A 26227-nucleotide genomic window follows, 5' to 3' on the forward strand; every position below is an offset into this window, starting at 1 on the left:
TGCTCAGAATCTTGGCATTGATTGTGTCACCATGGATATGTGTTTGCCTTCTGGCCAACTTCCATCACTTCTTGACCCAGCTCTTCCTATACATGGTGTTTTGGACAAGTTGGAACTACGGTTCCCAGAGTCCCTTTCCTTGTGTGACTTGTGTTAGAGTTGGAGAAAAAGAAGCTGGTATGAGATTTGGTAGGTAGAAGTGAAACAGCAGCCATGCGCTGGGAGAAGCATGCAGAGAGGCTGGCATGTCCCAGCTGGTCCCCACTCTCCACCGTACTCGTGCAGGTTCCACAGGTCCTTGCTGTCCTCTGCTCCACACCCAGCTCTTCTCTCAAGTGCAGGCCCTGCTGATCACCAGTAACTCCAGGTTGGCTGGCTCCACTCTGATGACTGAAGTGCCTGGCTTTCCAGGCGTTTTGACCAGCTCCATCTTGCCCACCTGTGCCAGCACTAAAGGAGGGCTGTTTAGTGACTTTTCTCTGATCCTTCAGCTTCTGCTTTCAGACCCTTAATTTCCCAGCTTCTCCAACAATAGTGGGTAGTTACTATGTCTTGTTTGCTATCCCAGAAGTCATCATACCTTCTGGCATATAATGAATCCTCAGTAGACATTTACTAAATGAATGATCTTTAGTTTACAGAAAGAAGGAAAGAAAGAAAAAAAGAAAAAGAAATTATTTCTTTTCTTTAAAATTAATTAATTAATTAATTAATTTTTGGCTGTGTTGGGTCTTCATTGCTGTGCACAGGCTTTTCTCTAGTTGCGATGAGCAGGGGCTACTCTTCATTGTGGTGCGTGGGCTTCTCATGGCGGTGGCTTCTCTTGTTGCGGAGCATGGGCTCTAGGTGCACAGACTAAGTAGTTGTGGCTCATGGGCTCTAGAGTGCAGGCTCAGTAGTTGTGGCACACGGGCTTAGTTGCTTCATGGCATGTGGGATCTTAGTTCCCTGACCAGGGCTCAAAACCACATCCCCTGCATTGGCAGGCAGATTCTTAACCACTGTGCCACCAGGGAAGCCCAGAAAGAAACTGTTTCTGACATTGAACTGGTCCAATTCTCGTCTGCATAATTTTGGCTATGAGGAAAAGGTGCTTTCCAATCTCTTCTTACTTCTTAAAATAATTCCACAGTCATATTCCTTTAAAAAAAATTAAAAAGGCACGGTTGAAATAGAGAAATGAGGGACTCCCCTGGTGGTCCAGTGGTAGAGAAACTGCCTTCCAATGCAAGGAACGTGGGTTCGATCCCTGGTCGGGGAACTAAGATCCCACATGCAGTGGGGCAACTAAGCCTGCGCCCCACAACTACTGAGCTTGCGCGCCTCAATGAGAGAGCCCACATGCCACAAATGACAGAGCCCATGCGCCCTGGAGCCCGCGCACCACAACTAGAGAGAGAAAACCCGCACGCCTCAACTAGAGAGAAACCCAACCAGACCCCATGCCGTAATGAAAAAGATCCTGCATGCCTCAACAAAGATCCCGTGTGTTGCAACTAAGACCTGACACAGCCAAAAAAATAAAAAATAAAAATAAGGAAAATAAATAAAATATTTTTAAAAATCTTTAAAAAAAAGAAATAGAGAAATGAAAGTAGCTTGCTTAAGATCCCAGGGCAAGAGAGGAAATAAACCAAAATTAGAACTTGTATTGATACTTATGTTCTCCCTAACTACAACTTAAGCCCACTTAGCAACCCACTGAGTTTTATCTCCCTTCCTTTATCCAGTCCACTTTTGTGCACCACCACCTCTTCTGCCCCTTGTCCATATACACATGTATACTTGTCCAAACGCCAGCACTAAAAAATAAACAAAAGTACTTGTTGAAAGTATGGCTCTCCAAAGGGGAATACATTCAAGTCAATTTAATGGGTATTTATTGAGCATCCTGATGTAAGAAAACTTGCTCTACAGGCAAAGTAATGATGAATAAGAGGGCATGTGCTGTTCCTGCTGGGAAACTTGACAAAAAAACCTTCGATGTGGAACCATTGTTGGTTATTATTTAATTCCTATTCTCAGTACTGTGTCTTTTTCTCATTCATCATTTGAGTCTTGGGGTTGTGGTTTCCTCATGAACATACACCCAAAGTAGCTTAATAACATTCAGCAGAAATAGGTCTTCCAGCCCATGGCTCATCTAAGAGAACATTTTGTTATTCCCTAGGCCAGTGGTTCTTAAAATTTACCAGTAAACCTTCACCTGGGTAGCCTCTTTAAAATGCAGATGGCTGGGCTTCCTTCCTCACTTTCCCCCTCCAACCCTACCCCTGCAGGTTGAAAATTCAGCATGTCCATGAAATTTGTATTTTTCACAAGACACCAGGTGCTCATCCGACACAGTGGTATTCAGGCCACTTTTGGAGAAATGTGCAAAAACACCTGAAAGAGAATCACCTGGGAACTTATTTTTGAAAAGCTAATTCTTGATCCCTACCCCCCACACCATCTGAATTAGAATTTTGGCAGCGAGGACTGGACTATGCATATTAAATTAATTCTTCATTTGATTCTTATGGCTCCACAGATTCCCCCTTTGAGAAGTATTGTTAGATCTCCCAGTCTACATTTAAAGGCCAATTTAGACACAAAATCCTCTGGAGGGAGAAACAGAGAAAAAAGGGAAGGCCTTCCTCTCTAATAAACATTGATTTTAGACTCATCCTTTCTTAACTCTTAGAATCTGTTCCCAGCTTATTGCTGATCTGAGCTTTTCCTGGGAAATGGCTGGGTTCCCAAGGTCGGGCAGCACTCACACCCTCCGGGGTGGTCAGGACGGCTGAGGGGGCCATCCCAGCTAGCCCTGATTTGCAGACGAAATACTATCTGCAGGCCCATCAAACAGTAATGGGAACCTCAGAAGCCTAGGGGGTGTTGGGAACTGCCTTCCTGGATACTGGGGGCCGTGATCTTTCTGGGGCCAACCTCCGGTCACCAGTCTGTTTCCCACCCCACCCCCTGGCATCCCCCATTCCCAAAGCTGTGTCTAACCCGTCATACAACATGCCAGTTTTGTAAAAAATAACTCTTATTCAGATCATTTGCAAAGGGCACGATGTGGCTGTGTGGAACAGAACAAGGATCCCGAGGTGGCTGTGGGTTTGAATCTTGACCTCATCCAGTACTAGTCTGAGTTTGGACCAGCTACGGACCCCCAAGGCTAAGTGCAGAGTGCTAACTGCTGAGATTGCCTCTCTTCCTGACTCCACACTTCCTTTCGACCTCTTGCTTATCTCTTCAGTCCACTCTTCACTCTCCGGGCTCCCGGACTCATTTGCAAATTCGAGAACGCTTCCTTGCTCCCCCTCCGCCCCCCTCCCCGCTTTGTGGAGGACTCTGCCCCATAAGGCACTACTTTTTCTCACCAGCTTCGCATAACCAGGGCCGCCACTTCGTCATCTTTACCGCTGGAATACCTCCTAGGACTGGAAGGGAACATTTACTGAGCGCTGCGCATGTGCCAAAAGCCGAGGATTAAAGATACTGCAGGAAAAGTGCTTAGGGAAGGGCTTGGCGGCCTTAGTAATTATAGCTATTATTCACCACTGTTTTGCTATTTATTTCTCACAGTGACCCTGGAGAATGAGTCCTGACTGCTGATCTGCTCCTCTTTGCCCTTGAAAAAACGGGCTCACAGAAAGTTAAGTAATTTGCTCCTGATCACATAGCTAGGAAGTGGTGGAACTGGGATTAAAAAAGCCCAGTCTAGGGCTTCCCTGGTGGCGCAGTGGTTGAGAGTCCGCCTGCCGATACAGGGGACACGGGTTCGTGCCCCGCTCCGGGAGGATCTCGCCTGCCGCGGAGCGGCTGGACTCGTGAGCCATGGCCGCTGAGCCTGCGCGTCCAGAGCCTGTGCTCCGCAACGGGAGAGGCCACAACAGTGAGAGGCCCGCGTACCACAAAAAAAACCCAGCCTAGAGATGGCTCCAAATCCATACTTTTCAACTGCAATTATTAAGACCTCAGTCTGAGTTACATTCAGAATAAATATAGGAAAAATTTTTTAAAAATGCTAGTTTTGGAGATATATACACATATTTAATTATTCTGGTGAAATTACAGTGACTTATCAATGACTTCAAAAAAATTACCCAGTATTTAGTGGGAAAGTGATAGGTTAAACAAGCTTGGAGTTGTGTTGATAGCTGCTGACACTGGGTAATGGAGATTCAGTATCTGAGTCTCTTTGCTTTTGTATCTGTTTGAAATTTTTTTCACTTAAGAGTTAAGAACTAAATTCATTCTACATCTGCCCAAGATCTACTAATTACAGCAGCAGATTACCTGTAGGCCCTAAATTGGTAGTTGATAGGCTTCACATTTTGTGAGGATTCTCTTGTTTTTCAAGATTTTGAATGCGAAGTTTTTACTTTTTAAACTCTCAAAATAATGAGAATTTGTATTTATTATGTAATATGGGCAAGGCAGTCTTTTAAGTAATATGTGTTCTCAGCTAATGACCCTGACAGTCCTGTGATGGAAGCATAATTATCTCCACCTTATGGATGGAAAACGGAGGCGCCGACGAGGTACCTTCCTAACTGCAGGGCTCCTTGCTGCTGTGGAAGGAGATTTTGGACACAGTTCGTCTCATGCCCACACATATTATGTTGACCGGCTGGAGGGCACCACCTTTAAGCAAATATTCATCTTAGTATCAGTTAGGAATGGTTTTACCACAAGTAACAGAAAACCATACTCGTCGTAGCTTGTGTGGTCAGTCATGGCTCCAGGGTTCCAGCCGCTTTCTGCCCCGATGCTCAGCCACCCTCTCCTTGATACCTTTCCAGCTTGAGGCTTGTCTTCTCCTTGGCACAAGATGGAGTAATCTTGATGGAGGCCTCTTACAACCTTTCAAGACACCTAAGACAGGAAGAAAAGTCAGGAGCAGTGCTAGCAAATTCTTAAGTGTGTTTCTCTCCTCAGCAGAAAACAAAATATTTCCCAGAAACTCCCAGCAGACTTCCTTCCTTCTCATTGGCCAGAGCTTTGACTGTGGCCACCTGAGTTACAAGGAAAACTGGGATGTTGAGGATGTAGGATAAAATTATGAGGGTTGACTTAAATAAGTGGTTCATGAGCCTGGGGACACTAAATCACTGGTCAGTGTTAGATTAGTATTATTTATTATTTTTTAAAAAAATATATAGATCTTTACTTAAAGTTTTTCAGGAACACAGGGGAGAGATTTATACCACATAGCCAAGCAAAATTTCCTAAATATACCTTTTAACATTTCTGTGTCCCCAGAGTCCCACCTCTTATATCAGTTGCCTTCATTTCATCCTGTCTTTCCAAAAGAGTGAACACCTTTGAAATTCTCCCCACTACACCCTCTTTCTACTTCTTTCTCCTCTTTTTTTCTTTATAAATAAATAAATTTATTTATTTATTTTTGGCTGCATTGGGTCTTCATTGCTGTGCACGGGCTTTCTCTAGTTGCAGTGAGCGGGGGCTACTCTTCGTTGCAGTGCGTGGGCTTCTCATTGCAGTGGCTTCTCTTGTGGAGCATGGACTCTAGATGCAGAGGCTTCAGTAGTTGTTGGCGTGTGGGCTCAGTAGCTGTGGCTCGCGGGGTCTAGAGTGCAGGCTCAGTAGTTGTGGCGCATGGGCTTAGTTGCTCTGTGGCATGTGGGATCTTCCCAGACCAGGTCTCGAACCCATGTCCCCTGCATTGCCAGGTGGATTCTTAACCACTGCACCACCAGGGAAGTCCTTTCTTTCTCCTCTTAACTCCTCCTCATTTCCAGCTCTTTCCTTCTGTGTTTATTTCTTTTTCATGTAAGAGTAATCTAGTCTATTGTGTTAGTTATCTACTGGAGTAACAAATTACTCCAAATTTTTAAAAAATAAATTTATCTATCTATGCATCTATCTATCTATTTATTTATTTATATTTTTGGCTGCATTGAGTCTTTGTTGCTGCATGTGTCTATTCTCTAGTTGCTGCGAGTGGGGGCTACTCTTCATTGTGGTGCATGGGCTTCTCATTGCAGTGGCTTCTCTTGTTGCGGAGCATGGGCTCTAGGCACGTGGGCTTCAGTAGTTGTGGCACGCAGGCTCAGTAGTTGTGGTTCGTGGGCTTAGTTGCTCCACGGCATGTGGGATCTTCCCAGACCAGGACTCAAACCCACGTCCCCTATATTGCCAGGTGGATTCCTAACCACTGTGCCACCAGGGAAGTCCCTACTCCAAATTTAGTGGCTTAAAATTGACATGTTATCTCACAGTTGCTGTGGGTTAGGAATTTGAGAGCAGCTTAGTTGGATGTTTCTGGCCCAGGGTCTCTCATGAGATGGCAGTCAAGATGTTGGCAAGGGCTGTAGTCATCTGAAACCTTGACTGGGGCTGGAGGATCCACTTCTTAAGATGGCTCACTCATATGGCTGTTGACTTGAGGCCTCAGTTTTTCATTCCATGGTCTCTCCATAGGACTGCTCAACAAGGTGGCTGGCTTCCCCCAAAGCAAGTGATCTGAGAAGAAGGACATGCAGGCAGCCACAGTGTCTTTTATGATGGAGTCTCTGAGTCATACAGTCACTTCTGCTGTCTTCTATTTGTTAGAAGAGAGTCACTAAGTCCAGCCCACACTCAAGGGGATGGAAATAAAGCTCTGCATCTATACATATTACCTGCTTTAGATTCCAAAATCCAGGAGGGAGCCAAGAACAGGGGAGAGGTTGTGTCCTGACCAATGGGGCCAGAGAGGGAGGAGTTTGGTCTTTTTGTAGTGCAAGGTAAGACCTATTTCCCGTCAAAACTCATACAGGCACATTCTTCAATAAAGGAAGTGGAGCAGATCTTGGGCAGCCAAAAAAATGAAAGCTATCCACTATTAATTCTGAATGAACAGTGTAGTACTTGAAACGGGAAGGGGAAATTTCAACTTAGAATTCTAACAGAAAAATATCAGGGACTTATTAAGACACCATGGGAAAAAGAGACATCCTCCTGGGCACCTTGTCTTCTCTGAGGTGTTATAAATTAAGTGACCTTGAGTCATACACAGTGATGACCCAACTCTTGGGTTTGCAGTTGCATTCATACCGTGTTGGTTTTCTGTGCTGCAAATCAGTACTACAAAACTTTAGCAGTCTAAAAGACCACCCAATTATTATCTCACAGATCAGAAGCTTGGGCTTAGCACAGCTGGTACTCTGCTTAGAACTTCACAAGGCTGAAATGAAGGTGTCAGCTAGGCCACATTCTCATCTGATAGACCCTTTCTATCAAAGGCTCTTCAGAGCCTCTTCCAAGCTCACAGAGGCTGTTGGCAGAATTGAGTTCCTTGTAGTTTAAGATTGGGGTCCCCGTTATCTTGCTGGCTGTCAGCAGTGTTTACTCTTGACTCTTAGAGGCCAGCCTTACGTTCTAGCCACAGCATGGCAGCTCACTTCCGTGGCAGCCTATACAGAGTGTGTACATAGGTAGGTGGGAATTTTGGGAGCTGTATTAGTTTGCTAGACCTGCCATAATGAAGTACTGCAGCCTATGTGGCTTAAACAACATAAATTTACTTCCTTGTCATTTCTAGAGGCTAGAATTCTGAGATCAAGTTGTCAGCAGGGCTGGTTTTCATTCTGAGACTTTTCTCCTTCGCTTTTATATGGTCATCTTGTCCTCCCTGTGTCCACACATTGTTTTCCCTCTGTGCATGTCTGAGTTCTAATATTCTCTTCTTATAAGGACACTGGTCACATTGGATTAAGGCTGACTCATATAACCTCAATTTACCTTAATTACCTTTTTTAAAGGCCCTAACTCTAAATACAGTCATTCTAAGGAACTAGGTGTTAGAACTTCAACATATGAATTTTAGAGAAATACAATTCTGCCGATTACAGGGATTTTATTTTATTAAAAAAATTTTTTATTGGAGTATAGTTGATTTACAATGTTGTGTTAGTTTCTGCTGCACAGTAAAGTGAATCAGTACATATACACATATCCAGGCTTTTATAGATTCTCTTCCCATATAGGTCATTGCAGAGTATTGAGTAGAGTTCCCTGTGCTATACAGTAGGTCCTTATTAGTTATCTATTTTATATATAGTATTGTGTATATGTCAATCCCTAACTCCCAATCTATCCCTCCCCCACCTTTACCCCCTGGTAACCATGAGTTTGTTTTCTACACCTGTCACTCTATTTCTGTTTTATAAAGAAGTTCATTTGTACCGTTTTTTTTAGATTCCACATAGAAGTGATGTCATATGATATTTGTCTTTCTCTGACTTGCTTTACTTAGTATGATAATCTCTAGGTCCATCCATGTTGCTGCAAATGGTATTATTTTGTTCTTTTTTATGGCTGAGTAATATTCCATTGTATATATGTGCCACATCTTCTTTATCCATTCCTCTGTCCAAGGACATTTAGGTTGCTTCCATGTCCTGGCTATTATAAGTAGTGCTGCAATGAACACTGGGGTGCATGTATCTTTTTGAACTATGGTTTTGCCCGGATATATGCCCAGGAGAGGGATTGCTGGGTCATATGGTAGTTCTATTTTTAGTTTTTAGGGAACCTCTATACTGCTCCCCATAGTGGCTGCACCATTTACATTCCCACCAGCAGTGCAGGAGGGCTCCCTTCTCTCCACACCCAGGGATCATTTTAGAATTCTGCCTCCCATATGTACATTTTGGCTAAAGTTGTAAGGCCAATGTTGGCTCTTATAAACATTACTAGAAAGTCATTAATTGTCACTCTGTTGTGGGGTTTCAAATCTTCTTTGAAAGACTCACAACTTGCAAAATATAAAGCACCCCCTGGAATATGAAGTATTATTCTGAACATTTCCAATTCCTGAGATTTAGAATAGAATATTGTTTTAGATATTCAAGGAAACTCTATAAAGCTACTTAGACACATTTGAGAGAATTCGCTTAACTTTGGCATAGAAATGAGTTTGTCCTAACATTGTTTTATCTCTATTATTTCCTTTCTCAAATATACAGTATATATGAAATAAACCTTAAAAATTAAAAGCAATTTTTAACGTGTTTTTTTTTTTTTTTTTTTTTTTTGGCGGTAAGCGGGCCTCTCACTGCTGTGGCCTCTCCCAATGCGGAGCACAGGTTCCGGATGCGCAGGCTCAGCGGCCATGGCTCACAGGCCTAGCCGCTCCGCGGCATGTGGGATCTTCCCGGACCGGGGCATGAACTCGTGTCCCCTGCATCGGCAGGTGGACTCTCAACCACTGCGCCACCAGGGAAGCCCTTTTTAACGTTTTTATTGGAGTATAATTGATTTACAATGGTGTGTTAGTTTCTGCTTTATAACAAAGTGAATCAGTTATACATATACATATATCCCCATATCTCTTCCCTCTTGCATCTCCCTCCCTCCCACCCTCCCTATCCCACCCTTCTAGCTGGTCACAAATCACTGAGCTGATCTCCTTGTGCTATGCAGCTGCTTCCCACTAGCTATCTATTTTACATTTGGTAGTGTATATATGTCAATGCCACTCTCTCACTTTGTCCCAGCTTACCCTTCCCCCTCCCCATGTCCTCAAGTCCATTCTCTAGTAGGTCTGCGTCTTTATTCCTGCCTTGCCCCTAGGTTCTTCACGACCATTTTTTTGTTTTGTTTTTTAGATTCCATCTATATGTGTTAGCATATGGTATTTGTTTTTCTCTTTCTGACTTACTTCACTCTGTATGACAGACTCTAGGTCCCTCCATCTCACTACCAATAGCTCAATTTCATTTCTTTTTTATGGCTGAGTAATATTCCATTGTATGTATGTGTCACATCTTCTTTATCCATTCAACTGTTGATGGACACTTAGGTTGCTTCCATGTCCTGGCTATTGTAAATAGAGCTGCAATGAACATTGTGGTACATGACTGTTTTTGAATTATGGTTTTCTCAGGGTTTGCCCAGTAGTGGGATGGCTGGGTTGTATGGTAGTTCTATTTTTAGTTTTTTAATGAAATTGAGTTATTTGTAGTGAGGTGGATGGACCTAGAGTCTGTCATACAGAGTGAAGTAAGTCAGAAAGGAAAAACAAATACCGTATGCTAACACATATATATGGAATCTAAAGAAAAAATATGGTTATGAAGAACCTAGGGGCAGGACAGGAATAAAGACGCAGATGTAGAGAATGGACTTGAGGACATGGGGAGGAGCTGAGACAAAGTGAGAGAGTGGTATGGACTTATATATACCACCAAATGTAAAATAGATAGCTAGTGGGAAGCAGCCACATAGCACAGGGAGATCAGCTCAGTGCTTTGTGACCAACTAGAGGGGTGGGATAGGGATGGTGGGAGGGAGATGCAAGAGGGAGGAGATATGGGGATATATGTATATGTATAACTGATTCATTTTGTTATAAAGCAGAAACTAACACACCATTGTAAAGCAATTATACTCCAATAAAGATGTTAAAAAAAAAAAAATCATGTTAGGGTGCAGTGCCTACTAATGAGCTGCAGGGGGTGTCCTTTGACTTATTGTTAGTACATTGAAAGTAGAAATGGAAGCTGAGAAACAATTAAGAATTGGTGACTACAGACATAGAGAACAGACTGGTGGTTGCCAAGGGGGAGGGGGTTGGGGGAGGGATAGAAAGGGAGGTTGGGGTTAGCAGATGTAAGCTTTTGTACACAGAATGGATAAACAGCAAGGTCCTACTGTTATAGCACAGAGAACTATATTCAATATTCTATGATAAACCATAATGGAAAAGAATATTTTAAAAAAAGAATGTATATATATGTATAACTGAATTGCTTTCCTGTATAGCAGTAATTAACACATCATTGTAAATTAACTATACTTCAATTAAAAAAAAATATAAGAATTTGTGACTATCAGGCCTTCCCTGGTGGAGCAGTGGTTGAGAGTCCACCTGCCAATGCAGGGGACATGGGTTCGAGCTCTGGTCCAGGAAGATCCCACATGTCGTGGAGCAACTAAGCCCATGTGCCACAACTACTGAGCCTGTGCTCTGGAGCCTGTGAGCCACAACTACTGAGCAAACGTGCCATAACTACTGAAGCATGCGCACCTAGAGCCCATGCTCTGCAACAAGAGAAGCCACCGCAAGGAGAAGCCCGTGCACCACGGCGAGGAGTAGCCCCCGCTCACTGCAACTAGGGATAAGCCTGCGCGCAGCAACAAAGACCCAACACAGCCAAAAATTAAATAAAGTAAAAAAAAGAAGATAGGATAATCTGAGCACATAAAAGCTATTGCAGTGGACTGAAACAGTGATTGTAGGTAAAGCTTCCAAATTCAAAGTGAAAAAATGAAAAAAAATGAATTGGTGATTATAGCTAGTAATACAGTATTATATACTTGAAAGTTGCTGAGAGTAGATCTTAAGCATTCTAAACAAACACACACACACACACACACAGAATTAATGTGTTAACTATGTGGGGTGATGGATGTGTTAATTTTCTTGACCTTGGCAATCATTTTATAATGTATATGCATATCAAAATCATCACTTTGTACACCTTAAATACATACAATTATACTTGTCAATTATCCCATGATAAAGTTTAAAAAAAAGAATTTGTCTTAGAGGTTGAAGCAGATGACAAAAAATTAAGGAGTAAAATTCACAGATAGGTTTAACATTAGGAAGTCAGTGTTTGAGCAAGTATAAGAAATTCTATGCTTTGAAATAATTCCTTTTTTTAAAATCCAGAATTTTAGTAGGTTGATATTTACTGCCTATGGAGCTTATATGCATTCTAATTTTAGATTTTGTCTTAAAAAAGGAATCTTAATCATTTCAAGACAACTTTCACAACTGACAGAAAGAGAGGCAATGATTTCTTTTTTCCATATTTCTCCAAGCTGAGAATGTATCTTTTTCATAACTGACTTAAATCTTCAAGGGAAAAGAGCTTTTCTTCCACTTCGGGGGAGGGAGGAAAGGGAGGACAAAGTTTAAACTGTAGGGGCCAATCACAGAACCCTGCATACGGACAGTGCTCAATAGATGTGTTAAATTGCCTTAAGTTTAACTGAATTAAAGCTTAAGATGAAATATGAATCACTGAAATGAATAAAGTTAGAGTTTATGGATATGGTAAACCTGGGATATTAATCTTCAAAAGAAATGTTTTAGGACAAACAAAATGTATATCCTTTTATACACTAACTTTAATGAATTCTTTACACAAATATGCCAAAATATAAAATAGGTAAAATTATTGTCCTTTACTAACTTATTAATGACTTAGCACTGAAATATTTATGTGAAGGATTTAGACAAATTCATGGACTCAATCATAAAACTATTTCTGAGAGCTACATATTAGGTTTCATAAATGATACAAAGGCTTAGAAACCATTCATATTTATGAACAGAGTCTACAGCCCAGGTGTTTTGGATTCCTAGTTAGACCCTTTCTATCAGAGCATACCACCTCTTCAGACGGTCTCTACCTCCTCAGGAAAGGAGTTCAATTGATGTGATTTATAATATATTTGAAAAATCAACAAACTGTGAATCATTTTAACAAATATTTAATGAATAACAAGAGAACTCATCTATTGTTTTCTGATTGCTCCTAATTTCCTACTTACTCTTAAAGTAACATTATGAATTAGCATGAAATTGAAATGTCAATTGGACTGAAGCAGATAAATTCTTTGTTTTAATTTGAACCTTATAGGGTGATGCTGTAGCATCCCAAAGGCCTCATATATTAAGCTGTGCAAAGAAAGACCTTTCTTCCCATTCTTACAACAAATGTTTTATGCTTGTGCAATGGAGGAATTCAAGTGTTGCTGTCAGGGGCTGAGCTCTTCTGGTGTAAACAGCTCCATGGTAGATGCAATTTGTCGTGCCTTCCTGAGAGCCAGCCAGGGATCCCCACTGCTCCAGATTTTGTCCTGGGGAGAATCCTGGGCTGTAAATCACATGTCATAGGCTTGGATCAGGATAACGGATTCTGATCTGCTTTGACTCCCAAAGAACAGGAGAATTCGGTACCTAGAAAATTGTAACTTCTGCCTCTAAGCAGAGCGAAGAAGACACTAGTTGAGGCTATTATTCTTTGTTCTGGTCAGAAAACCATGTGTTTAAGGTACAGAAACATACTCCATTGACCTCAAATGAAATGGGTGGGTAGTGAATGTTGTAAGGATACAATGACAGACAAAAGGACATAGAGTCCAGTCATAAGATCCGGAGAACTCAAGGAGGTAAGTCAGGAGTGAAACAGACCTGGGTTAAATTTGACTCTGCAACTTACTAGTTGTGTTATTGTAAGCAAGTCATCTTGTAACCCTACAAACTCTTTCCCCCTTTACTGTATAGGAAAACTATTGTCTTCTTTCCTCCTAAGCTGTGAGGATCAGATGTCATGTAAGATGGCCAAGAATGATGGCTGGCATGGACTAGCTGCCCAACAATATGCTTTAAAATGGCTTGATGCTCTAAGTGTGGCTCATGGGAGACTCCTGGGGCATCCCCAGAAATAGAAACAGAAGAGATGGTTTAGGGAGTAGGTGATGAATTACATTTTGGTTATGCTGAAATTTTCAGCTGAACAGGATATTCAGGTAGGAAGTTCCTACAAACCAGTGGAAATGCAGGATATGAATTCAGAAAGAAGGCAAGGCTGGCTAGAAATCAGATTTGGGTTCCATCCAAAGAGAAGTGATAATTACATTACTGAGAGTAGAGCCACTGAGAGTTCTGGGGTAGAACAAATAGAGGAAGAAGGGCATCACAACTACGGGCATAAACCAATTTAAGTGGAGGAACAAAGAGGGAAACACGGGAGGGAGTAGCGAAGTAGTAGTAGAGAAGTGAGAGGATTAAGAAGGTGATAGTACAGAAGGGTTGAGAACATTTAGGGTTTTCAGTGCTGTTAAGCTCTTTGGTGATTGTAAAGTTTTTGCAGATGAATCACTTTATCACTGTCTTTGAGTTGGTATCATTCCTAGAGAAGTTTTGGGTGTAGCCATGAAAAAAGTGTAGGTTGCATCTGTGATTTACATATTAAGTTAAAAGAAATAAAACATTGCTCTGTGAAAGTAGAACAGATACATATATACTGTATATTTGATGAGAAATTAACAGAATGTTCAAAAAGGGCAGTTGCAAAAATATTTACAAGTATATACTCTAACACTTTGCCCTAATTACAATCCTGGGAGAATGTATAGTGCGGTAGAGAGAGCAGAAAATCAGAATCATAGTCTTGGGTCAAATCCTGTGACCTGCTTGACCTGTCTGTTTTTTCTTCTCTAATAACTGGAAAATTACATCACTAAATAATAGCATCTATTGTTGTGATAATTAAATGAGACAATGTATATGAAATACCTAGAACAGTGCCCAAAGTACAGTAAATGTTATCACACTAGTATTGTTTTTGTGTTGTGTTATGATTATTGTCTCCTTTACAGTCCCCCTTGTACTTTAATCTTATCACTAGGTGGCAGCAATGCTCTCTTAACCAGTTTAAATGAAAAGTGGCAACTTTCTGGAATAGATGAGATCAGTGAAGGCTTATACAACAGGAAGATGTGTGTAGGGCACCAGAAAAACAGGGGGAGAGAGGTCATAGATAGAGATAGAGACAGAGTGAGAAAAGGAGGGAGGGGAGGAGGGAGGGAGGAAGAGGGAGAGGGAAAGACAGAGAGGGAGAGGGAGGGAGGAAGAGGGAGAGGGAAAGACAGAGAGGGAGAGGGAGACAGTGAGAGAGATGTTTAGAAATAATTTGATATTTCAAAAGAAAATACTGAAATAGTGATAATGGGGTGGGGTAGAACTAGATCTATATTGGATGTCCTTCCACATTCTATAGGATTTAGTGTTATTTTTGTTTATAAATCCATGTGGGGGAGTGGTGGTTACCATACACTGTTGACCCTTGAACAATGCAGGGCTCAGGGGCACTGCCCCTGCACAGTCAAAAACCTGAGTATAACTTATAGTCGGCCCTCCATATCTGTGGTTCCTCTGTATCCAAAGATTTATCCATCCTTGGATCATGTAGTACTGTAGTATTTACTACTGAAAAAATCCACATATAAGTGGACCTGCACAGTTCAAACCCCTGTTGTTCAAGGGTCAAGTGTATTTTCTCTGCTGACGGTTTTTAAGGATCTATACTGGTCCTAGATGAGATTTAGTAAAATCAGCTGCCCAGTAAATGTCAGTAAAGCATAATGTGTTTTACGGTTCATTTTAATCAAACCATTAATCTCAATTAAAAAAATATGACTATTTTCTTCTATGTAAAATATTCCTTTTACAATAAGATACTTAATGGTACATTAGTTATCTATTGCTCTGTAACAAATATCCCTAAGGTTGGTGGCTTAAAATGATGAACATTTGTTATCTTGTTTTTTCTCAGGGCCAGGAATCCTGAAGTGGCTTAGTTAAGTGGTTCTGGCTTAGGATCTCCCATGAAGTTTCAGTGAGGACATCACTGGGACTACAGTCATCTGAAGGCTTGCCTGAGCCTTGGAGGACCTCCTTCCAAGATGTTTCACTCACATGGTTGGTGGCAAGAGGCCTCAGCTCCTCACCAGTTGTTGGTTAGAGGCCTTGATTCCTCTGCATGTCAATAAGCTGACTTGAGTGTTGTCCCAACACAGCAGTAGACCTCTTCCAGGGTTAGTGATCTAAGAGAGAGGGCAAGAAGGAAGCCACAATACCTTTTATGAGCTAGTTTGAGAAGTCATGCTCTAACTTCCACCACATTTATTCAAAGTGAGTCATATAGGAAATAACTAAACACAATTTTCAGGAATAATATATGTATACAGGAAATGGAGTTCCCAAATGGAGAAATCACAGACTGATCTCTCTCAGCGTGACCCTGGACCCAACACATTCTCTCCCTGCGTCTTCGTTTCTTCATCTAAAAAAAGAAAACAGGCCACGAAACCATGGCCACTCCAGCTGTAAGGTGGCCTATCTCTGACCCATCTGGGTGTGACCTCAGTTAACAACTTGGTCTCTGTTTTGTCTCTAAAATGAAATGATCCTAGATGGTGGATTTCAAACTTTTTAGATCCACTGAGAGAACTGTATTTTACACTGAAACTTCACATACACACAGGTATGTGTATGAGTACATATGTATAACGGAAATGAAAGTTCCACAAAATGATACTTAAAAACACTTATTTGCATGTTGTATTCTCATTACCCCTTCCCGCCATTCTACGTTAATCCATTAAAAAAATTTGGGTGAAAATCTACTGCTTTGATTTCACAATCCATTAATGGCTTCACCATTCCTTGTGTTAAAATACTAACGCCCCCTTTCACTCCTGGCTGCTCCTTTTCCATTGGTACTAGAACAGAAATGTTAAAGAGCAAGCGAGTCCTCATCTTCTTGTTTCTGGGAGGCACAAAAATATCCTCTACAGGTGGGTCAACACTACCAGCCAGCTGTAATTAGGCAGGAGCTAGTATCAGAAGTAGCTTGTCAGGGTGGAAAGGATACTGTGTTTAGCTTCAAAAGTTGGCCCTGTAACTCACTAACTATCTGACCTTGGGCAGTCCTTTAACCTCTCTAGTTCATTCCTCCTCTCTACAATTGGAATTAGTAATCCCTCGCCTATTCCATAAAGTTGGTACTAGGCTCAAAATTATATAATTGGGCACTTACCCTGTGGCAGAGAATTTACAGACCCGATCTTTGAACCTCACAACAACCCCGTAAGATATAGAATATTACACTTGTTTTATAGATGAAAAAATTAAGGCTTAGAGAACTTACGTAGGCAAGATATAAAGTCAGCAAGTGGCAGAACTAGAATTCCAAACCAGTTCTGACTTCAAAACCGTCACACAAAATAGAGGTAAACTATTAATATTTTCATTTGATGTTAAGTGGTGACCACCTGACGTACTAAAATATAGGTTCATCCCGAATCACCAGTGTAGTGACTTCAGAAACTAGTCCATCAGGCCACGTTTTCAGATCCTATTTTGCCCTTAACACACATGAGGTGTTTCGAGCCTTAGGGTTTAAAGCGGCCCCGACGCACCGGGGCCCGCGGGCACTAACAGCGCTTCCGCTCCTGCAGGGCACCCGTGAGACTCACGCAAGGTCAGGTCAGCACGTCAGAACCGGGCGCGTTTCTGCAAGTGCTGCCCCCAAACCAACTCCTCAGGTCGCTTCACACACACCCCTCACACTCAGAAGCGTCGTTTTTAGGGAAAGGCCTCGCTTACAGCTCTTTCTGTCGCTGTGGGCTTTGTCCCGTCAAGCGTGAGCCGGCCCTCGGCTCTGGGACGCGGAGCCCCCGCCCCGAGGGGACCCCGCGGGGCGCGTGTCCCGGGCCCGGCGCCCCGGCCTCCTCGCGGTCGGGGCCGGCACCACAAAGCCCTTTATTGAGGCTGGGGCTTGACGCAGGGCCGCCCGCAGCTCCCGGCGCGAGCAGGAAGGAGGAGCGGGACTGCGGCGTGTGCGCGGCCATGGGCGACTAGATGGGCGCGCGCTCTGCCCTCGATCCCCAGGAGACCGCGACCCTCCCGGACACCAGAGCGCCGGTAACCGGGCGTCGGCGGCCTGTCCCAGGCCCCCTCTCGCGAGGCCCGGGCGGAGTGGACGCGCCCACCGCGTGTGTGGTGCGGCTGGGAGGGGCGGTGGTTTGAGGCGCGAGCGGCGAGGGCCTGCCCTTCCCCCTCCTTTCCCCATCCCCTTCATTCCCCCGCTCCCGGCTCCGGGCCCTGCAGGCCGCGGGTGGGTCTCCGCGTCCGGCGGGGGGGAGTCTAATCCCGAAGTTTGCGCTGGAAGGGAAGTGGGAGTGGTGCTTGAAGTGGGCCACGTTTTAAATTCAGAGGTTTTTTTTTTTTTGGTTTAAGTTCAGATTTTTCTTTTTTTTTTTTTTTTGAGGTACGCGGGCCTCTCACTGTTGTGGCCTCTCCCGTTGCGGAGCACAGGCTCCGGACGCGCAGGCCCAGCGGCCATGGCTCACGGGCCCAGCCGCTCCGCGGCATGTGGGATCTTCCCGGACCGGGGCACGAACCCGTGTCCCCTGCATCGGCAGGCAGATTCTCAACCACTGCGCCACCAGGGAAGCCCCTAAATTCAGATTTTTGAAAAAGGAAAAACCTGGGAAGGTTTGCATCCTTTAACGTTCTCTGGCGGAGGATGGGAAGTTCCTGTGTCCGCAGAGCTATTTGTCGCTTAACATTGCCACAGTCAGACACCTTTTGGTGATGAGGTATTTGAGCCAGTTTGGTAGACTTAGGCAATGACAATATACCGGGCCGACATGCCGATGCTGTTCACCTGGCATTTTCTCCTTACATGGCAAGACATGATAAAATGAGTTCATGGAAAATAAAAGAGAACACAGTTCTACATTAGGAATTCAGTTCTGTGAACGTTGATTAGGGACGTTCTTACATTCAGAAAATTTTTTTCTGAATCTTTTTTATTATTTGGATATTAAAAATATTCAAGTGAATATTTTATTTTAATATTAATTAGGTGCATTGCAATGATTTCAGACAAAGTGAACAGAATATCTGAGTCACTACATCAGACAATTAGGAAATTGGACTGTAATAATTCACCATGGCTTATGGCTTGCCAAGAAAAAACGCAGTGGAAACCATTTTGAGGTGCAATTGTTATAAAGTGTAAGTATATTTATCCTGGTAAGCATTGACTTGGGCTGGGGAGTGTCCTTTTTAAAATAAAAGTATTGGATACCCTTACGTTCCCCATGAGATACCGGACTATATGAGGCATTCTCAGGTGTCTGGGTACTGATGTTTTTAAAAGGAAAATGCTTTTATAAGGATTTATAAATTTTCTTACTTGGCTTTTACAACAAAACAACACTGTGAAATGAGGAAACTGAGGTTTGAAGAAGTGGTATGATCCAGGTCCCACAGTCATGTAGTAAGGAAGTGACAGGGTTAGAAGTCTGAGTCTTCTTTACTCCAAAGCAACATTTTCCAATGCAGACAACCACTTTAAAATCCCTCTTTAGATAGTGTAAATCTACCTAAAAATGCCTTGGTATCAGATATATCTTAACAGAACACTTAATTAGCTGGTTCAGAGAGTCAGTTTTGCATCCTGTACATTTTGTCAGGCAATGTGTGGACATCAAGAAGACCTGGGCTCAAAGCCTGGCCCTGCCACTGGCTCCCCATGCTGCCTTGAGCAAATTACTTAACTTCTTTGTACCTTGGCCTCCACATCTGTGAAATGGACATATCAATACCTACCTATATGGTGTGGAATACAAATGAAGTAATGTATGTAAGGTACTTGCATGTTGCCTGACATAATAGTAAACCCATAATAAACATGGGTTGCTACTACATGTTAGTTTCACTCTGTGCTACCTTTTTTAATATTTGGACTTGTTTTTTTAAACCTCTCTGCCACAATGTATGACATATTACCGTGGTGAGTCAATTGAATTTTACTTTTTGACAGTGTTCTAAGAAGTAAATGGAGACACCCCACTGGGTTGTAAGACCAGAGATATGGGAAAACCAGAGAGAACTCATCATTGCATTCTATTTAGATTTGTTAGTTCAGTATGTATTTAGACATTGAACTATAGACAAATCCCACTGTAGTCATTATTGTAAACATAATTTTTATAACAAAGATATTCCTGTATCTGGAGAATGATTTAAAGCACTGATTCTGTGGTTTTGGCTATATAACATTTTATGTCACGAATAATATCTGCAAAACCAGTGTCTTCTCTATCATTCTCACAAGAAAGTATTTGATATTCTATTTATAAGAGCAGCTAAATTAAGAGGAATAGAATGGTAGTAGCAGTCTTTGTAGTTCACTAGCTCAGGCAGCTCCTCACCTTGGGCTTTTTTTGGTTAAGTATTTTTAGAAGATTATAAAAAAATACACCAAAAACATTCAAACAGTGTAGAAGCATTTGAAAGGAAAATAAAAATGTTACCTCTCACATCCGCATTGCCATCCCTGCCCTACCTGCCCAACCCCGCTCAGGTAAAATGTTTTATATATTTTTTAGAATTTCTGTCTGTTACATAAGATACACACACACATATGTATATACACACACATGTTTTTACACATGGGATTATATTGCTCCCTCTCCACCTATATCTTGTGTAGCCTAGTGGTTAAGAGCACAGTTTCTACAGTCTGACTTTCTGGGTTGAAATTTCAAATCCAAGCCTTGTGACCTTGAGCAAGTTGGTCTCTGTTCTTGTTTCCTAATCTGTAAAATGAGCATAACAATAGCATCTGCCTACTTCATAGTGTTACTCTGGTAATTAAATGTGTTTATATGTGTATACTGATTAAAACAGTGTCTTGCATGTAGTAGGTGCTAGGTAAGCATTAGCTGGGTTTTTTTTGGCCGCGCCATGCGGGTTGTGGAATCTTAGTTCCCTGACCAGGGATTGAATCCCGGCCCTCGGCAGAGAGTGGAATCCTAACCAATGGACCGCCAGGGATTTCCCAGCATTAGCTGTTTTATTGCTCATCTTTCCAAATCAATATATAAGGATAAATCTCATTCTTTCATTACATGTATGTACTACAGTTTGTTTAACCAGGCTGCTCTTTTTTTTTGGGGGGGGGAGTATAATTGCTTTACACTGCTGTGTTAGTTTCATCCACACAGCGAAGTGAATCAGCCATATGCATACACACATCCCCTCCCTCTTCTATCTCCCCCCCATCCACCCAGCTAGGCCATCACAGAGCACCAAGCTGAGCTCCCTGTGCTATACAGCAGGTTCCCACTAGCTATCTGTTTTACACACGGTAGAGTATATATTGTCAAACCTAATCTCCCAATTCATCCCACCCTCCCCTTCCCCCATTGTGTCCACAAGTCCATTCTCTACGTCTGCCTTTCTATTCCTGCCCTGCAAATAGGTTCATCTGTACCATTTTTCTAGTTTCCACATATATGCATTAATATACAATATTTGTTTTTCTCTTTCTGACTTAATTCACTCTGTATGCAGACTCTAGGTCCGTCCACATCTCTACAAATGACTCAATTTCATTTCTTTTTATGGCTGAGTAATATTCCATTATATATACCTACCACCTCTTCTTTTTTTTTTTTTTTTATTAGTTTCTGCTTTATAACAAAGTGAATCAGTCATACATACACATCTGTTCCCACATCCCTTCCCTATTGCGTCTCCCTCCTTCCCACCCTCCCTATCCCACCCCTCCAGGCGGTCACAAAGCACCGAGCTGATCTCCCTGTGCTCTGCGGCTGCTTCCCACTATCTATCTACCTTACGTTTGGTAGTGTATATATGTCCATGCCTCTCTTTCGCTTTGTCACAGCTTACCCTTCACCCTCCCCATATCCTCAAGTCCGTTCTCAAGTAGGTCTGTGTCTTTATTCCCGTTTTACCCCTAGGTTCTTCATGACATTTTTTTTTTTAATTCCATATATATGTGTTAGCATACGGTATTTGTCTTTCTCTTTCTGACTTACTTCACTCTGTATGACAGACTCTAGGTCTATCCACCTCATTACAAATAGCTCAGTTTCGTTCCTTTTTATGGCTGAGTAATATTCCATTGTATATATGTGCCACATCTTCTTTATCCATTCATCCGATGATGGACACTTAGGTTGTTTCCAGCTCCGGGCTATTGTGAATAGAGCTGCAATGAACATTTTGGTACATGTCTCTTTTTGAATTATGGTTTTCTCAGGGTATATGCCTAGTAGTGGGATTGCTGGGTCATATGGTAGTTCTATTTTTAGTTTTTTAAGGAACCTCCATACTGTTCTCCATAGTGGCTGTACCAATTCACATTCCCACCAGCAGTGCAAGAGTGTTCCCTTTTCTCCACACCGTCTCCAGCATTTATTGTTTCTAGATTTCTTGATGATGGCCATTCTGACTGGTGTGAGATGATATCTCATTGTAGTTTTGATTTGCATTTCTCTAATGATTAATGATGTTGAGCATTCTTTCATGTGTTTGTTGGCAGTCAGTATATCTTCTGTGGAGAAATGCCTATTTAAGTCTTCTGCCCATTTTTGGATTGGGTTGTTTGTTTTTTTGCTATTGAGCTGCATGAGCTGTTTATAAATTTTGGAGATTAATCCTTTGTCAGTTGCTTCATTTGCAAATATTTTCTCCCATTCTGAGGGTTGTCTTTTGGTCTTATTTATGGTTTCCTTTGCTGTGCAAAAGCTTTGAAGTTTCATTAGGTCCCATTTGTTTATCTTTGTTTTTAGTTCCATTTCTCTAGGAGGTGGGTCCAAAAGGATCTTGCTGTGATTTATGTCATAGAGTGTTCTACCTATGTTTTCCTCTAAGAGTTTGATAGTTTCTGGCCTTACATTTAGGTCTTTAATCCATTTTGAGCTTATTTTTGTGTATGGTGTTAGGGAATGATCTAATCTCATACTTTTACATGTCCCTGTCCAGTTTTCCCAGCACCACTTATTGAAGAGGCTGTCCTTTCTCCACTGTACATTCCTGCCTCCTTTATCAAAGATAAGTTGGCCATATGTGCGTGGGTTTATCTCTGGGCTTTCTATCCTGATCCACTGATCTATCTTTCTGTTTTTATGCCAGTACCACACTGTCTTAATTACTGTAGCTTTGTAGTATAGTCTGAAGTCAGGGAGCCTGATTCCTCCAGCTCCATTTTTCGTTCTCAAGATTGCTTTGGCTATTCGGGGTCTACCACCTCTTCTTTATCCATTCATCTGTCGATGGACATTTAGGTTGTTTCCATGTCCTGGCTATTGTAAATAGTGCTGCAATGAACACTGGAGTACATGTGTCTTTTTGAATTATGGTTTTCTCAGGATATATGCCCAGTAGTGGGATTGCTGGGCCATGTGGTAGTTCTATTTTTAGTTTTTTAAGGAACCTCCATACTGTTCTCACAGTGGCTTTTATCAACTTACATTCCCACCAACAGTGCAAGAGGGTTCCCTTTTCCCCACACCCTCTCCAGCATTTGTTGTTTGTAGAATTTAAAAAAAAAAATTATGTATTTATTTATTTATTTTTGGGTGTTGGGTCTTCGTTTCTGTGCCAGGGCTTTCTCTAGTTGTGGCGAGCGGGGGCTACTCTTCATCACGGTGCACGGGCCTCTCACTGTCGCGGCCTCTCTTGTTGTGGAGCACAGGCTCCAGACGTACAGGCTCAGTAGTTGTGGCTCACGGGCCTAGTTGCTCCGCGGCATGTGGGATCTTCCCAGACCAGGGCTCGAACCCGTATCCCCTGCATTGTCAGGCAGATTCTCAACCACTGCACCACCAGGGAAGCCCCTGTTTGTAGAATTTTTGATGATGGCCATTCTGACCGGTGTGTGGTGAAACCTCATTGTAGTTTTGATTTGTATTTCTTTAATAATTAGTGCTGTTGAGCATCTTTTCATGTGACTCTTGGCCAGCTGTATGTCGCCTTTGGAGAAATGTCTATTTAGGTCTTCCACCCATTTTTTGATTGGGCTGTTTTTTTGATATTGAGCTGCATGAGCTGTTTGTATATTTTGGAGATTAATGTTTTGTCTGTTGCTTCATTTGCAAATATTTTCTCCCATTCTGTGGGTTGTCTTTTCGTCTTGTTTATGGTTTCCTTTGCTGTGCAGAAGCTTTTAAATTTAATTAGGTCCCATTCACTTATGTTTCTTTTTATTTTCATTACTCTAGGAGGTGGGTCATAAAAGATCTTGCTGTGATTTATGTCAGAGTGTTTTTCCTGTATTTTTCTCTAACAGTTTTATAGTGTCTGGTCTTACATTGAGGTCTTTAATCCATTTTGAGTTTATTTTTGTGTATGGGGTTAGGTAGTGTTCTAATTTCATTCTTTTACATGTAGTTGTCCAGTTTTCCCAGCACCATTTATTGAAGAGGCTGTCTGGTCTCCACTGTATATTCTTGAACCAGGCTCTTCTTGATAGATATTAAGGTTATTTTGTGGGGTTTTTTTGGGGGGGACAAACAATGCTTCAATGAGCATTCTTGTAAATACATCTTTGTATATTTGTTCAAGTGCATTTATAAAAATTATAGACATCAAGTCACTCCTTAAAGTTAGATGATAAAGTAAGAATTAAGCTGGAGGAGGAAAACAGATGGCATGTGTGTAATACACTCACTTCCCCTACTGGTACCAAAGCAGGTCCTTCATCTTTCCTCATGCATATGAACTCACGTTGACTGTAGATGAGAAACATAGCTGATATTTTAAAGTTCCAAATTAGGATACATAAAACAATCCATTAAAATTTCATTGTGATTATTTTTAAATATTGTAGTTTGGGGTTTCATTCCCTTCTCCAGTTTTCTAAGGATTCGCTTGGTACTAGTGCTTCTATATACACCTAGGTTACATCCCAGCTCTGGTTCTCTGTTAACTTCTGAGTCTTTGTTTTCCTTTTCTACCTCCATGGTAGTTGTAAAGATTAAAATCAGATCACACACTCAAATGCTTAGTGTGTGCCAAGCACTCTGCTCAACGTGTGAGTATTCCCTTTGTTCCTTCCCTAATGTGATCATATTTTTGATCAGCCAAAAAAGACTTGGAGCTTAGTTTTTTTTTTTTTTTTTAAATTAATTAATTAATTAATTTTTGGCTGCGTTGGGTCTTCGTTGCTGCGTGCAGGCTTTCTCTAGTTGCGGCAAGCAGGGGCTACTCTAATGCGGTGTGCGGGCTTCTCATTGCAGTGGCTTCTCTTTGTTGCGGAACATGGGCTCTAGGAGCATGGGCTTCAGTAGTTGTGGCTCGCGGGCTCTAGAGCGCAGACTCAGTAGTTGTGGCACTCGGGCTTAGTTGCTCCGCGGCATGTGGGATCTTCCCGGACCAGGGCTCGGACCCATGTCCCCTGCATTAGCAGGCGGATTCTTAACTACTGTGCCACCAGGGAAGTCCCAAGCTTACAGTTTTTAACTACATCCTCTTTAAGGACATGTAAAGATTGGATTGACTCCAAAGAGGCTGTTTTTTGAGCAAAAATTTCTGTCATTATAATTTATGGTCATTTTCAGTATATCTCTACATTAGTTAATATAAGGCTCCTTCTCCTGGCTAGGTTTGCAACTCTGAAAAATCCTGAATACTCACTCTCCTGTAAACCAAAATGTCTAGTGGAAAATAGAACTGAGAATTCAAATGTCTTCTCTATATCCTGCAGTAGATGTCAATAAATATTTATTGAATGAATTAATTAATTTTTGCCCTAGACAGGAACCCTGGGAACTTGTATTACTCACAAAGACCTGGTACACAAACTTAGCCAACATCAAGTTGCCTTTCTTGGAAGAAATTGCATTTGGTAGTTCTATACACCTCAAAAAATGTAAAACCATTAAGGATGGTGTGCTCCCTTCAGCAGAATGTAAGTTCTGAAGGAACTACTTCATTATATATTTTTATTTGAATTTTATTTACTTATTTATTTTTATACAGCAGGTTCTTATTATCTATTTTATACATATTAGTGTATATATATCAATCCCAATCTCCCAGTTCATCCCATCACCACCCACCCCCTCCCTCCGGGCTTTCCCCCCTTGGTGTCCCTACGTTTTTGTAGGAACTATTTTAATAAATTGCAAATTTTGTGTGTTATTTTGATTATTAGACAAATGTTTAAATCTGATCATTCACACCCATACTCCCTATCTGTGTAGCCCTGTCTTGTTTAGTATTCAAGAATGTGAATTTTTCTCTGTGCTAAATATTCAGTTTTGACTAAATTATGCCTGGTGAAAAATGTCAGTTGGATTGCATCATGTATTTTATTTTTCAGCCATCCAACTTGAAAGGGAGTATGAAATGGAGCGCTTGAATAACCTGAAATGTGAGGAAAATGCAGCCGAGGAAATTCAGTTTTCCCTAAGGGAAAGGCCAGTTGGTTTGAGAAGACCTCTCCCACCTAAGAGACAGTCATCTCATAGTTGAATCCGTACTCTGTGCTTTCTGCATCCAAAGAGGATGAAGGGCTCTGACCTTCCACTGTGTGAAGTTTGGTGCAGTCATCTGAATGCCCCCTGGTGGATGAACCAGCTCCTGTGGGTTAGTTGACAGCTCTGAACAGATCTTCTGGGTCCCAGTCACGTATTTGTACCTTTGTATCACAAGCAACAGTACTGTAAGTAAATGAAAATGTAGCTGGCATCGAGTCATTTGTGCTATTCATTTTGATTTTTGTAAAGTTGCACTAAGGAAAGAGGAAACTCCTTGTCAGAGGCATCCCCCCACCAAGAGACATTATTTTGAAGAATATTTTGAATTTTCATCTTTGAGACCCCA

The 26227-nt window shown here is 41.9% G+C and overlaps 1 protein-coding gene across 1 annotated transcript; it reads left to right on the plus strand.

The window, feature by feature from the left end:
* Positions 1–18536: 18536 nt before the first annotated feature.
* On the plus strand, positions 18537–25876 carry LOC307057304 (uncharacterized protein C4orf36; the record flags this gene model as incomplete). Its single annotated transcript, XM_079710459.1, has 3 exons — positions 18537–18601; positions 25156–25310; positions 25725–25876. 3 exons carry the CDS (start codon positions 18537–18539, stop codon positions 25874–25876), a joined length of 372 nt encoding a protein of 123 aa, XP_079566585.1.
* Between the last annotated feature and the right edge of the window lie 351 nt (positions 25877–26227).

The sequence above is a fragment of the Hyperoodon ampullatus genome (genome assembly GCF_949752795.1).
Source record: "Hyperoodon ampullatus genome assembly, chromosome: 1".
Lineage (NCBI taxonomy): Eukaryota > Metazoa > Chordata > Mammalia > Artiodactyla > Ziphiidae > Hyperoodon > Hyperoodon ampullatus.